The following is a 14,349-nucleotide window of genomic DNA, read 5'->3' as shown; positions in this document are numbered from 1 at the left end:
CTTTTTTCTTTTTTACTTTTTAGTAATAGCCATTCTGATTGGTGCAAGATGGTATCTCATTGTTGTTTTTATTTGCATTCTTCTGATGTTTAGTGATGTGGAGCATTTTTCCATCTGGCAAACACTCATTGACCAATGACTTGGGCAGGAGATTATTTCCCCCAGAGGATACTCGGCAATGAAGGAGGCCTCGTTCCTGCACAGGAAGAGTTGAATCTTGTGGGGTGGAGTCTCACAGATGATAAACAGTAACAACAGAAGTTCATCTTTTTTTTCTTTTTTCCAGCAAATGCTTGCTGAGAGCATACCCTTGCCAGACCCTATAACCAGGCTAGGGACTTAGAGACATGAGACATGTGCTCACACTTTATTTCAGGGGATTAGTAGAAAATGAGCCAAAATCCAGGCAACACATGAACATGTGAGGGATACATAAGGAGTGCTTAGGAGTTAGGAGAAGAGAGGGGAATCATTGCCCTTTCAAAATTACTGGGAGCCCAAAAAGACACCTTTTATCCTGCTCCAAGAACAAATAAAGAGAATGTGCTTGCTAACTTCCTCTTTAATAATGCAGAGGGAACAGGCACAGAAAATGAGAGAGAATAATGGAGGGTAGAAGCAAACTACTAAGAAAACCACAGGAGAAGGTGAGGTGCCTCTGGATTTCAAAGCCAAAAGTAAAGGCTTTTGATAGAGTCAAAGGGAGAAAATGAAGTTCATTTGTTCATTCATTCATTCATGCAATAAGTATTTATTGAGCATCTACCAATTGCCAGGCACTGTTCTAGGGATAAAGCAGTAGTTAAAGCAACTCTCATCCTCATGAAGCTTACTGATATGGTTTGGCTTTATCCCCATCCGAATCTCAACTTGAATTGTAGTTCCCATAATCTCCATGTATGGTTGAAGGAGGTGGGAGGTGGTTGAATCATGACTCATGCGGGCAATTACCCTCAGGCTGTTCTTGTGATGGTGATTGAATTCTTACAAGATCAGATCTGATGGTTTTATAAGGGGCTTATCCCCTTTTCTTGGCACTTCTCCTTCCTCCTGCCATGTGAAGAAGGATGTATTTGCTTCCCCCTTCGCCATGATTCTGTTTCCTAAGACCTCCCCAGCCAAGCTGAAATGTGAGTTAACTAAACCTTTTTCCTTTATAAATTAGCCGGTCTTGGGTATGTCCTTATAGCAGCATGAGAACGAACTAATTCACTTATATTCTATGTAACAAATAGGTAAAATATGTAGTACAGGTTAAAAAGTATATTATCTGGTGCTATGTCTTATGGAGACAAATTAAGCAAGGAAGAGGGACAGAGTGCTGATAGAAAGGATTATTCCTCTCCTAGGTGAAGAAGTATTTATGAAGCGTCTATCGTGTGCTAAATGCTACAGGGCAGAGATGAATTCATTCATTTGTTCATTAAATATTTATTGATTGTTGTCTATGCGACAGTCAGTGTGCTAAACCCTAGGAAAACAAGGTGTCTGCCATAAAGAAACTTCCAGACTAGTGTGAAAGTCAGTGCATTTAATAATGCACTGTTCAAATGTACAATTACAAACTAAAGTAAAAGCTATGAATAGGACTGGGTGTGGTGGCTCACACCTAAAATCTCAGCACTTTGGGAAGCCAAGGAGGAATGATCCCTTGAGGCTAGGAGTTCCAGGCTGTACTGTGCATTGATTATACTTGTGAATAGCCATTGCTCTCCACCCTGGGCAGCAAAGTGAGACCCTTATCTCTACAAAAAATACAAAAATTAGCCAGGTATGGTGGCGATAGTCCTTGCTACTTACTCAGAGGCTGAGGCTGGAGGTTGGTTTGAGCTGGGGAGTTCAAGGTTGTAGTGATCTATGATCATGCCATTATACTCCAGCCTGGGCAACAGAGTGAGACTTGGTCTCTGAAAAAGAAAAAAAGCTATGAATAGAATAGTTAAAAGAAAAGAAATTAAATGTAACAGAGTTTAATTGAACAAAAAACAAATTATGAATCAGGCAGCCCTAAGAACCAGAATAGGTTCAGAGCAACTCTGGGGCTGCCACATGGTTGTGTAACACTTATGGACAGAAACAGGAAAGTGATGTACAGAAAACATAAGTGAAGTACAGAAACAGCCGGAATGGTTACAGCTCATCATTTGCCTTATTTGAACAGTCTGAACAGTTGGCTGCTTATAATGAGCTAAAACTCCATGACTGGTACAAGAGTAGCTTACAGCTCACTATGTACGAAGAAACTTTTAGGGTGAATCTAAAATATGTGAGGAGGAAGCTTTAAATTAAACTTAATTTAACAGACTATAATATGTACATGTACTTAAGTTGGGGAATCACAGCAGGCATCTCCAAGGGAGTGATATCTGACTTGAGATCCAAAGAATGTATAAGAATGAAAGACATAAATGCTTGTTATAAACAACTATAACTGGCAGGGCGCGGTGGCTCACGCCTGTAATCTCAGCACTTTGGGAGGCCGAGGCAGGCGGATCACGAGGTGAAGAGATTGAGACCAGCCTGGCCAACATAGTGAAATCCCATCTCTACTAAAATACAAAAACCAGCTGGGCATGGTGGTGGGCGCCTGTAGTTCCAGCTACCTGGGAGGTTGAGTCAGGAGAATTGCTTGAAGCCAGAAAGTGGACGTTGCAAATGAGCCAAGATCACACCACTGTACTCCAGCCCCATGCCTGGTGAAAGAGCGAGACTCTGTCTCAAAAAACAAAACAAAACAAAACAACAACAACAACAAAAAACTACTGTAACTAAAAGAGTGTGGTATTGCCACAGAGTTGGGTAACTAGATAATGTAAGAGAACCAGGAGGCCAGAGCTAGACTCACCCACCTATGAAAACTGATATATGACAGGGGTAGCAGGTCAGTGGCCAGGTGTGAGCAATTCAATAAATGTTACTAAATAAAACATCTTAACCATATGGAAAAATGAAATTGTATCCCTGCCTCACATCCTACACAGAAATCAATTGCACATGGTTGAGAAACTTAGATATGAAAGGAAAATCTCTAAGTCTTGTTGGGGAAAATATAGAATATCTTTAAGGGCTTGGGTAGAAATAGACAAGTCACAAAAATCACTAACCATAAAGGCAAAAAAACTGAAGATTGGTACATGTGGTTACATTGCAATTCAAATTTCTATTCATCAGCCTACCCACAAAAAAAGTGGGCAGAAAAGAAAGAAAAAAAAATTAAGTTACAAATTACGAGAAAATATGTAACCCATGTAACTGGTAAAGAAGAGGTATCTAAAAAATATATAAAAGACTCCTAAAAATTAGTAAGAAAAAGACAATTCAACAACAAAAAAATGAACAAAAATCATGAGCAGGCATTTTTTATTTTTTTCTGAAAAGGAAACTCGAAGGGAAATAAATATATGAAAAGTGCTCAACCTCATTATTAGGTAATGCAAATTGGGTTCCCAGGACATCATTTTACACTTATTGCATTGTCAAAACTTAAAATATGGGAGGCCCAGGTGGGTGGATCATGAGGTCAAGAGATCGAGACCATCCAGGTCAACATGGTGAAACCCCGTCTCTACTAAAAATACAAAAAAATTAGCTGGGCATGGTGGCGCGTGCCTGTAATCCCGGCTACTCGGGAGGCTGAGGCAGGAGAATTGCCTGAACCCAGGAGGCGGAGATTGCGGTGAGCCGAGATTGCGCCATTGCACTCCAGCCTGGGTAACAAGAGCGAAACTCCGTCTCAAAAAAAAAAAAAAAAGAAAACTTAAAATATCTGACAATAATATCCAAGCACCTGCAGGTAAATCCAAAGTAAAGGCATTTGATTAAGTCAAGACAGAAAATTAAGTTCTTTAATTCATTCATGCAGTATTTATTGAGCCTGTGGTGGTGTGTGTTTTGGGGGTAAGGATTGGTAAAGTGTTATGAGTTACTGTTTTCACCCCCAGATTCCTATATGGAAGACCTAACCCCCAGTACCTAAGCACGTGACCTTATTTGAAGACAGGGCCTTTACACCAGTAATCAAGTTAAAACAAGGTCATTAGGATGGACCCTAATTGAATATGACTGGAGTCTTCATAAAAGGAGAAATGTGGACACAGGGACACACATAGAGAAAAGAAAATGTGGAGTCACAGGGAGAAGATGCCCTTTCTCCTGGCCCCTCTCCTAAAAACCGAGGAGAGGCATGGAACATATCCTTCCCTCAAAGCCCTCAGAAGGAACCCACTCAGCCCACACCTTGATTTTGGACTTCCAGCCCCCAGACTTGTGAGACAATAAATATTTGTTGTTTAAGCCGCTCAGTCTGTGGCACTTTGTTACATCAGCCCTAACAGAGTCAAACAGGTGGGGATCTGCTTTTGGGCTTCTCTGTCTCACGCAGGTCTCGAGGCAGGAATTGCCTTCGTTTGTAATCAAGGGTGGGCGGGATTGCCAAGGTTCCGAAATGCACTGTGAAGATCCTCTAACTATGCCTGCCATTCCGCTCCAGGCTTGGGGCTCTTGTCCTCCCTTTCTCCAACAAGCGAAAAAACGCTTGAGCGCTCTGAGTAAATGCCTTCAACTCGGTGACACCCCCTGCTTCGGCCACACCCGCAAACACCCGCCCGGACCAGGCCCAGAACAGGTGCCCAAGAGGCGTGTTGAATGAATACATTCATGCGCTCTTTGAAGCTGCCTGAATTCTAGTTTCACCAGCATCCCCCTCTGCCCGGTCACCCAGACGGCCTTCTCCAACCTTGCGGAGTTGAAGTAAGCTGAGGAGCGCTCAGTGTGGCAGCTCTGCTTGTGCAGGGAAGGGGCCAGGATGCAGAGGGGCCGCGCAGCAGCGAGGACGCCCCGGCTCAGCGTCCCGCCAGCCTCGGGATCGCGCGCTGCCCTGGGGGAAGGGCTGGTCCACAGCCAGCGGCTCGCGAGTTAGAACCCCCTGAGCCCGGTCCCTCTCAGGGAGCCGGCCAGCCGCCGAGGTCCCCGCCTGAGGGGTACGCCCGCGACTCTGCCAGCCTGGGTGCGCGTGTCCGGGTCTCGGCCGGCTCCCCGTCCACCAGGCGGAGCTGCAGGGCAGCGCCACGAGTCTGCCGGCCCGCGGGGGAACCGCGCACCGGCCCCCGGCCCACGGCCAACCCCAGTTCGACGACATGTTGAGCGTCTCACTCCGGGTGGGTTCCGCGGCGCGGTGTATTTAAGGGGTATTTAAGAAGTATCTCCGTCGCGACTGCCAGAAGGAAAGAGGAGGGTGGTGCGGAGGCCGACTAGCGACCTCCCCGGCTGCGCGGAGCCGGAGCGGGAGGTCGCGGGCGGGACCGCGGAGGGCGGGGAGTAGGGCGGGACGGCTGGGATTCCGGAAGGCGTGGTGAGGGCGGGGACTCCAGCGCCCCAGCTGGAGGAGACTAACCCTTCCCTGTCAGGCTTGCGTTGGGAGGTGAGCTGGCCGGCCTTGCCGGGTAGGGGCAGATGCGGGGAGGCTGGCCGAGTCTCTGGCAGTTGAGTGCCCAGGTCCCCTTCCTGGAGAGTGTTGGGGAGTTCCCAGGCCCTAAGCCACGGGGCACGACTTAGAGCTACGTACCCAAGTTCTGTCTTTAGGGACTGGACCCCTCACTTCGGATTGTGTGTTACGGGTAATATCCTCCCCCTCCACCTCAAGGAAGGGACGCCCAGTGTGGGAACATTTGGCTGTGGCCAGGAGGGACCTAGAGAGCTAAGCACCCCAAGCCATGTGTGCGGCCCGGTCCAGGGGCCTGAAACATCCTGTCTGTGTGACCTGCACCTGACCCCTCCCTATCCTCTGGGCCACCGGCGATCCCAGCCACCTTATGTGTCACTACCGTTCCCTGTGCCTGTTTCTTCCTTCAGGCGGAGCCCAGCTTCTGTGCCTTTGGTGTGGGGAGGGTGTGTTGTGCCTGAGAGCTGCCCTGCCCAGGGCGTGCAAGACCTCAGGTGCTCTGCTCACATTGTGTCTGCCAGGACCCATCCCTGCTCCTGGCCATCACCGTCATTGGGGTCACTGTGCTGGTGTTGGTCCTGAAGAGCATGAACTCCAGGAGAAGAGAGCCTGTCACCTTACAGGACCGTGAAGCCAAGTACTCACTGCCTTTGATTGAGAAAGAGGTAATGGGCAACCCTGTGGGTGGAAGCCTGGGATGGCAGGGCAGTCAGTCATTTCATGGCTTCCGGTTCACTCCCTGCTGCCCTGTGTGCGGGTGCTGGAATAGCACCAAACGGACCTCCTTTCCCTGGCATCTCAGCTGCCCAGCAAGGCTTCTAGAAAGCTGACAGAACCTGCCTATGTTTTGTTTTATTAGAAAATCAGCCACAACACCCGGAGGTTCCGCTTTGGACTGCCTTCGCCGGACCATGTCTTAGGGCTTCCTGTAGGTGAGTGGGGCTTGGGTCATCACCAGGACTGGGCCCCCGGGGGCTAGGACCTCCTCTCCTAACAGAAACACAGGTTTCCTACGTCCTGAAGTGTGGAAGATGCCCTCATGCGCCTCCTGAGCCATGTCAGCTCAGGGACATAGGTGGATGGATGTGGGACAGTACATTTCTTTTCTTCATTGTTCTAATTGGGCTGACACAAGAGTGGTACCTCAGTGAGCACTGAAAAGAAGTGAACCTAAAGCAAAAGGCTTAAGATCTCATGGAAGGCTCTTTGCTGGACAACTTTAGGGAAGTCCTTCAAGTCTATGAAATGGGGTCTCTGAGGCCTGCCTGCCTACCTTACCTGGGTTGTTGTGAAAGTAGCGTGACTGATGGATATGAAAATTCAGAAAATGCAGAGTGTTGTGCACATGGGAGGGATGGGAGGAACCATTCAGGGGAAAGGCCCAGAATGTGCCGGTAGGCAGGAATGAGTCAGGTGCCCCCTGCCCCCACTGTCACTTAGATTCTTTGCAGGAGCCTCAGGCCCATGTCAGGAGGGACCAGCCCTAGGAGTTGTGGATACCAGCCCTAGCAGTCCTAGACTTGAGTTATCCCATTTCTAATCTGTCACACCGCTAGATAGCTGAGTCAGTCTTAGTGTAGTAGAAAACTTCTGGTAAAATCAGAGATTCAGAAAAGCTTTGTACAGTCTGCTAGTGCTGCTTGCCTGCCTGGTGGTTCCTACTCCATGGCCTGTTTGTCTAATAGGCACAGGACAAAACTTTGACCGCAACTCTATCAGTTGGTGAGATTACAGCCTAGCCAGCTGGCTGGGCCCTGAGCCTCCCTGCTGCTCCCTCCCTCCCTTTCTATGCATGAGAGTTCAGTGTGTGCGGTCTCCCAGCTCTCTGCTCGGGCTGTCAGGCCAGTCCTGTTGGCAGGAAGCTTAAAAGAATGAAAAGCTTTGAGGAATAGAATCTCTTAGAAACTGCTTTCACCCACTATCTCCTCAGCAGTGCAAAAGTTAGTGGGACAAGGTAATGTAGAGGCCTCTGATTAGAGGCTCTAATATGAGGCCTCAGAGTTCGCTGCTTCATACCAGCTCAGTGGAAGTAAAGTCAGTTAGAGATTGGGCCTAAAGGACCAGCCAGGGATCCTCATTTGCCCTGCGGATACTCTCAGGCCAGGACTAGGTGGCTGCATATGAAACAGCTTTTCCACGTTTCTAGTTTCATGTTTTCAGAAGGAAGCTAGGTGTCTCAGATACTTATTACTGGGTATCCCTGGTGCCCAGAGGGACCATAACCAGAGTTATTGAGCCTCTTCTGAGAGTTTTGACACCTCAAGCTTCAGGGCCACCTCAAAGACTTGGCTCATGCCCTTGAATCAGCTTCAGGGCCCGTCCCCTCTAGTGTCTACTCTGCTTCCTTTTTTCTCCTCCTGCCTCCTTCTCTCTGCATTTTAGGTCTTGGTTTCTATCCATAACTCTGTTCCATCTTCCTTGACTCTTGACTAACTTCCTGTATGTAGCCCACTCAGTTTCTGAGGGAGTAGAAACTAAGGGAATAGAAACTGACTACATACAGGAAGTTAGTCAAGGGTTAGGGTTCGGGTTAGGTATCTTTCTCTTGCCTCTAGCTCTTAGTATCTCTTGATTGCACTCCTGTCTGTGTCACTAATTGCCTTAGTAATTTGAGTCTCGCATTTTGGATTCAACAGGTCGTAACTGCCCAGTGTATCATCTGACAGTAGGATGTAGTCATGATCCATAGGTCTCTGGCCACACCTGGTTAATTAAATTCTGCCCATTAAGGGCAGAGTTACATGGTTTAAAATTTCACTGCTACTCCTCACAAGGCCACAGGCCAGGAAGACATGATATTGTTGTTTCATTTGCTCCATGGGTACCCAAATTCTAGGGCTCTGTAGTATCTGTGAGCCCAGGCCTGCTCAGTGCCTGGTACCAGGATTCAAATGGAGTAGCTGTAATTTACTCACAGACCCCAGTGATTCATCAGTTTAGGAAGAAATGAGTTTGCGAAAGCCACATATTTTTCTTGAAAATATACTCAATTTTCTTGAAAAAATACTCCTTTCTGTAATTTTCTTTTTTTGAGACAGGGTCTCATTCTGTTGTCCAGGCTGGAATCCAGTGGCGTAGTCTCAGCTCATTGCAGCCTTGACCTCCTGGGCTCAGGTGATGTTCCCACCTCAGCCTCTCAAGTAGCTGGTCTTGAACTCCTGAGCTCAAGTGATCCACCCACCTCTGGGCTGGGATTACAGGCATGAGCTATACCATGCCCGACCCCTTTCTGTAATTTTTAATAATCACTCTCCAACTTTAATCTTTTCCTGCTCCAAAAAGAAGTTACACTATGATCACAGGTTGGCAGGCATATCATCCCCATTTTACAGATGAAGAGACCAAAACCCAGAGAGATGAATTAACTTGCCTAGGGTAACACAGGGAGGCAGGGCAGGCCTAGGATCCAGGCATCCCAGATTTGGGCTCCTTCCCTGCTCTCTCCTTCCTGCCGCCTTTACATTCTGCCCCAGAATTTGCTCCCTTCACTGAAGCTCAGTCCTTTATTCCTGGGCCTTGTTTAAGCTAGACATGCTTTGACTCAATGCTTGATGCCTTTTCTGTAGGTAACTATGTCCAGCTCTTGGCGAACATTGATAATGAATTGGTGGTTAGGGCTTACACACCTGTCTCCAGTGATGATGACAGAGGCTTTGTGGACCTAATTATAAAGGTGAATAGTGCCCTCCATGTCTGGCTGCCTCATGCTTCCGAGCCTTAGGAGGGTGGTAGGGTGGAGGGCCAGTGCTTTTCCTCTGAGGGAACATATGTCCTAGACAGGGCTTTCCAGCAGTGAAGCTACAGTTAACCTTGTGGCAGCTTCATCTTTAGGGATCGCTTACAGCAGTTGAGTGAGCAGAGCGTTTTCTCTGCAAAGCTTCCAGCAGTAAATGCATTTTCTAGTTGTGTGTGGCTGTGGCATTGTTTCTGGGAATATGAATGCAGTGCTGCCTTGCTTTTCAGATCTACTTCAAAAATGTACACCCCCAATATCCTGAAGGGGGGAAGATGACTCAGTATTTGGAGAACATGAAAATCGGGGATACCATCTTTTTTCGAGGGCCAAAGGGACGCCTGTTTTATCATGGGCCAGGTACTGGAGGGCTTCACACTGGGCTTCCAGACGTGGGGGTGAAGATTTCTGCAGTGATTCCATTGTTCTAGTACACTCCTCAGATTTGAGTCACATGGGCTTGTCCATAGCCTTCATTCATTCACATACAATGTATAATAACCACACTTGTCCTACATTCGCACATCCACTTCATGAGGCTGTAAGCTTTTTTAAGGTAGGGGAATGATGTGGTGTTTCCTCATCATTGTATTAATATCTCCAGCACAATGCCTGATACATAAATGGCGCCTGCTACTACTACTCACATAGCCATCATTTACTCACTGGTTCACGGCTGTGGGTGAGAATGCTCTTTGAGTCTCTTTGCTAACTTCAGCTTGCCCCTCTTCTTCCTCAGAACAAAAGGCCCATCGATTCCCTGAGCAGGCCCAGGCTCTATTCCTGCTTTGTGCACTGGGGCACAAGGGCTAGCTGAGGAGACTGCCCTGGCCTACTTCTCTGGCTTAAAATGGTGCAGACAATCCCTTTAGTGTGACCTGCCTCCTGGGAGTCCCAAGGAATGTCAATGATCTTTTGCAGTCTCTTAGGCAAGAACTGCAGAGGTCATCAGCATTTTGTGTTTCCAGGGACTCTTGGAATCAGACCAGACCAGACGAGTAAGCCTAAAAAAAAACTGGTCCATCACCTGGGAATGATTGCTGGGGGCACAGGTAAGGGCCTTCTAGGGTCTCCATTCAGAGAGCAAGCCCTGAGACCATACTGACTTGGAAGTTATTTGATCCTAGAAGGGACAACATGAGAGATTTCTCCTCCAGCTGTAGTAGGTGGGAAGGATGAACCAGTGACAGGTCTTGAAACTGACCTTGTGTGCCCTGCTTCCCCTAATCAGTATGGTGGCTGCTCAGGAGCCTTGGTGGGGACCTTACAGGTCAGGCTGGGGTCCAAGCTGGACAGGCCCACCCATGCTGTCCCAGGAGCTCGTGGATCCAGTTCAAGCCTGACTCTCCCCATCCCTTGAAAATGAATGCCTGAAGGAAGAGAACAGTCTTGAAGGAGACATACAAAGTGCCAGGCACCGTAATAGGCACTCTGAAAAGTATCACATCTACTCCTCGTCATAAATTGTTTAACGAATGAGGACACTGAAGAGCTTAGAGTGTTCTTTGCATCCAGCCATATGAAAATGAGAAAGACCTCTGACTTACTGTTGCATTAGAAAGGAAAATCAAAATGAAGGGCTGTTCTCCACTTTGAGTTTTGGGGACAGAAGTGAGAAAAGGATAACTGGGGCCAGAGGAAGGTATGAAGCTTGCTGCAGGTCAGGGGCTGTGGGCTTCAGAGATGGGGAGAAAGCTGGCTGCCCACTCACTGTTTTCCAGGAATCACACCCATGCTGCAACTCATTCGCCACATCACCAAGGACCCCAATGACAGGACCAGGATGTCCCTCATCTTTGCCAACCAGGTCAGTTCCTGCTGAGCTTGCAGTGGTAGGATGGAATGTTTGCTGAGCTGGACTCTTGTTTTCATTTCTCCTCCATTGACTGAGCTCGTGCTGCTTGGGTGCCTGTGGCTGTGGGAGGGCTTAGCAGGATCAACAGAGCTGCTGGCAGCTGGCGAAGCTGAGTCCAGGCCTGCTTTTTGCTTGTATTTAACTCTTTTGAGTCTTGTCAACCAACCCTGAGCTTAGAGCACTCCTTTTTTCCTTAGTATGTATTGCTGTGTTTTTGCTAAGTACAAAATTACAGATGTCCTCAGTGGACATTTCAGAAAACACAGAATATAAATATGTTTACTTATTTCTGTCTTTTTTCTATATATGCTATATGTTTTTAATTTATACATGCATTTTTTTTTCACTCAGCCTTAGCACACAGGCATTTTCTTCTCATTAAGATGCTTTATAAATATTTTCATCATAGTCTCTATCAAGTTGCACCATAATCTACTAACTTCTACATTCAAGCTGTTTTCAGTTATAAATAATATGGTGATGAATATTTGTGCCTACACTTGATTACTTTTAGATTATTTTCTAAAACAGAATCCCAGAAGTGGAATTACTGGGATGAGAATCATGAAGAGTTTTAAGATCCAGGCCTTCTGTGCAGTATCTTTGAGGCTGTGACTGGTTATTTTTGGCTTTGGCTCCTTTTTCCCCAAATGAAGCTCCAGACTGTTTTCCTCTCCTTCACATATCTAGTGCTGTTCTACCACAGGATTTTCTGAGCCCATTACATTTCTTGCAGAAGATCCTGGGCCTGCACTGAGCTTGTTCCAGTTGGGTTTGCTGTGCTAGAGCTCAGTGTAGATGTAGCAGGTAGGGCTGGAGCTCTGAGTGAAGCCACCTTGGCCAGTGCTTGGCTAAGGTCCTTCTAGCTGGGGGCAGTCACTGCAGCTCTGTGGGAACCTACATCCTACCACCAACTCCATCCACAAGACAGAGGGTTTGATCTGCAGGAGCAGCAGCAGAACTGTTGTTTGCCCTGGGAGTTGGCAGCGAGCACTCCAGCTGGAGTGGCGGCAGCTTTGGAAAGAGTGTCCTGACCAGTGGAGTCAGCCTGGGGAACAACAGGATGGCCCTGGAGGGGCTTCTCTAGTGTTGCTTCTTTTCTAGACAGAGGAGGATATCTTGGTCAGAAAGGAGCTTGAAGAAATTGCCAAGACTCACCCAGACCAGTTTGACCTGTGGTATACCCTGGACAGGCCTCCCATTGGTATGATATCCAATGCCCTCACTCACCATGGGTCAGCTTCAACACTTGACTACTTTGAGGACTGGCCTCTGTTTCTTTGTTTTTGTTTTATAGGACCAGACATGGGGGTGAAGCCTTGGGTTTTGGCTTCAGATGGGAAATGCAAGAAATTGAGGGAGAGAGGATTTGGGATGGCTTGCTTTTAAGGGCAATCAAGAGCAGGTGTCCAGCACACCAGCAACACCCCACATACTGCACTGAACATCAAAAGGGACACTGCCTCTGGCCACTCTGAACAGCCACCCAACTCCACACAGACATCACGCACACATCTAATATGGGCACTGATCCCTTCACACTCACACCTCTGCTTATGGCCACCACACCCCTCACCACCCACCTTACCTGGACAGCAGTCTTCATATGCTGAGCTCCCAGATAGGTGCTGCAGCCCCAAACAGTATCCCAGCAACCACTGTGCACAGAGCACCCCACACTGTGCCCAGCTGTTCCTGCTTTTCATACAGCTCCCTGCTCAGCAGAGTGAGCTACCCAACTGAGCAATTCTGAGCAGTTCCACTAACACCAGGCCACACCCTGCTGGACAACTCCAGCTGGCTGCATTGATTCACACAGCTCAGCATACCTCATTGTGTTCTCCTTCCTTGTCAATGCTGACAGCTGACAGACACCAAAGGGGGGCCTCAGGTTCCCGGCAGTGAGTCTGGGTCCTGGGGTGACTGCTGCAGAGGGCTATTTACCAGTTCTGAGACTTTTTGCAGAAAGCAGTAGTACAGAGACTTCTAAGCCTTTGTAGAGCAGCCTGTCACCTCCTCCCTGGCTGAGGGTGGGTGTGCAGGTGGCCTGGGGTCAGGAACTCCACCTGGCATCCCATAGCTTTTTCCTGCATCTGCTTCATTTCAGACTGGAAGTACAGCTCAGGTTTTGTTACCGCCGACATGATCAAAGAGCACCTTCCTCCTCCAGGGAAGTCCACGCTCATCCTGGTGTGTGGCCCACCACTCCTGATCCAAACAGCAGCTCACCCTAACCTGGAGATGCTGGGCTATACCCAGGACATGATTTTCACCTACTAACACCTCCATGGGCTCAGCAAATTTACATGTCCCTTTTCATCTGTTTCAGAGTGAGTTCAATTTTACCATGTTAAACTGGGATGTTTTCAAAAGTGCCTTGCCATGCACTTGTGTGTACACACTGGTTCTCCTCTCTTTTGGGTGTGGGCTTGACAAGAAGGGCTCAAGGGGCTGGAGACTGGCTGCTGAGTCCTCCTTGCTTGGAGGCTGGAAAGAGCTCCATTTTAGTAGCTTTCTCTGTGGTTTTGTGAAATAAACTCAAGTACAAAGCGGATAGTCCATGAAGTGTGGCTCTGTGGGACCTGGTAGGCAATCATGAGGTCTTGGCCTGCCCTATGAGTTGGCTTCTGCATGCCCATGGGGGTCAGAACTGGCAAGTGTCAGGGCAGTTCCCAAAAAAATCCAAGTGGGGTCACATCAACTCTCAAGACTCTCTCCATGGCATGGTAGGGGTGGTTATATACAGAAACTTCTGAACTTTCAAAATCAGGTTTCAGAAACTGTGCCTTCAATCCTTTGTATCATGAAACCCAAATGATATGAGTGACCACGCGGCCATCTGCGGTTCATGGCCAGGATGACACACTGCTGCTCTGTTACCTGTGAGTGCGTAGAGCTGCTTCTGCCCTGTTTCAGAAGTCTCTTAACTAGCCAGAGATTCTGTAGGGATTTTGTTCTCCAAATTATAGATGAGGAAACTGAGACTTGAGGACTATGTTCCCAGGTCATTCAACCAGTAGGTAGCAAAGCTGGCCTTAAACCTGGGTCTGCTTTATTCTAAGTTGTTCCTCTTTTCACAAAAACTGGCATAATGGTGGCAATGTTGGAACTTGGTGTCACTGGATTTGTTACTCAGTGTGCATGTGCATGAGGGAGAGGGGAGGGGAGAGAGGAGAGGAACAGGGCTCTGGGGAGCTCTCTGTACAGCTGTGTCTTGCCCTCAGGTGGCCAAGCACAGAGATGGCCTCACAGAGGGCCTGAGGGGTGGAAGAGAGGGGTGACCAACCTTACCATCTACCTGTTCAGTTGCCTTCTTGGGGA

The 14,349-nt window shown here is 47.9% G+C and overlaps 1 protein-coding gene and 1 long non-coding RNA gene across 8 annotated transcripts in view; one reads left to right on the top strand and one right to left on the bottom strand.

The window, feature by feature from the left end:
• LOC118145810 (uncharacterized) overlaps positions 1 to 5,282 on the bottom strand; it is a 165,278-nt gene extending 159,996 nt beyond the window's left edge. The window contains exons 1-2 of the long non-coding RNA XR_013523287.1: positions 4,736 to 5,282; positions 1,801 to 1,907 (exon numbers count right to left, since the gene is read on the bottom strand). This is a non-coding gene — a long non-coding RNA (uncharacterized LOC118145810). The remainder of the gene's footprint in view (positions 1 to 1,800; positions 1,908 to 4,735) is intronic.
• Positions 4,927 to 13,582, top strand: CYB5R2 (cytochrome b5 reductase 2). 7 transcript variants are annotated; one of them, XM_035265697.3, is made up of 9 exons: positions 4,927 to 5,156; positions 5,962 to 6,105; positions 6,300 to 6,372; positions 9,007 to 9,113; positions 9,404 to 9,533; positions 10,142 to 10,225; positions 10,895 to 10,980; positions 12,137 to 12,232; positions 13,136 to 13,582. In XM_035265697.3, exons 1-9 carry the CDS (start codon positions 5,136 to 5,138, stop codon positions 13,172 to 13,174), a joined length of 780 nt encoding a protein of 259 aa, XP_035121588.2. In that variant the 5' UTR covers positions 4,927 to 5,135; the 3' UTR covers positions 13,175 to 13,582. The 7 variants fall into 7 exon arrangements, with proteins under 7 accessions (XP_035121588.2, XP_035121585.2, XP_035121586.1 ...); XM_035265694.3 differs by having other exon boundaries at positions 12,133 to 12,232; XM_035265695.3 differs by having other exon boundaries at positions 5,851 to 6,105; positions 12,133 to 12,232.
• Positions 13,583 to 14,349: the final 767 nt, after the last annotated feature.

Source organism: Callithrix jacchus, chromosome 10 (assembly GCF_049354715.1).
Source record: "Callithrix jacchus isolate 240 chromosome 10, calJac240_pri, whole genome shotgun sequence".
NCBI lineage: Eukaryota > Metazoa > Chordata > Mammalia > Primates > Cebidae > Callithrix > Callithrix jacchus.
This window is presented reverse-complemented; position numbering and strand designations above follow the sequence as displayed.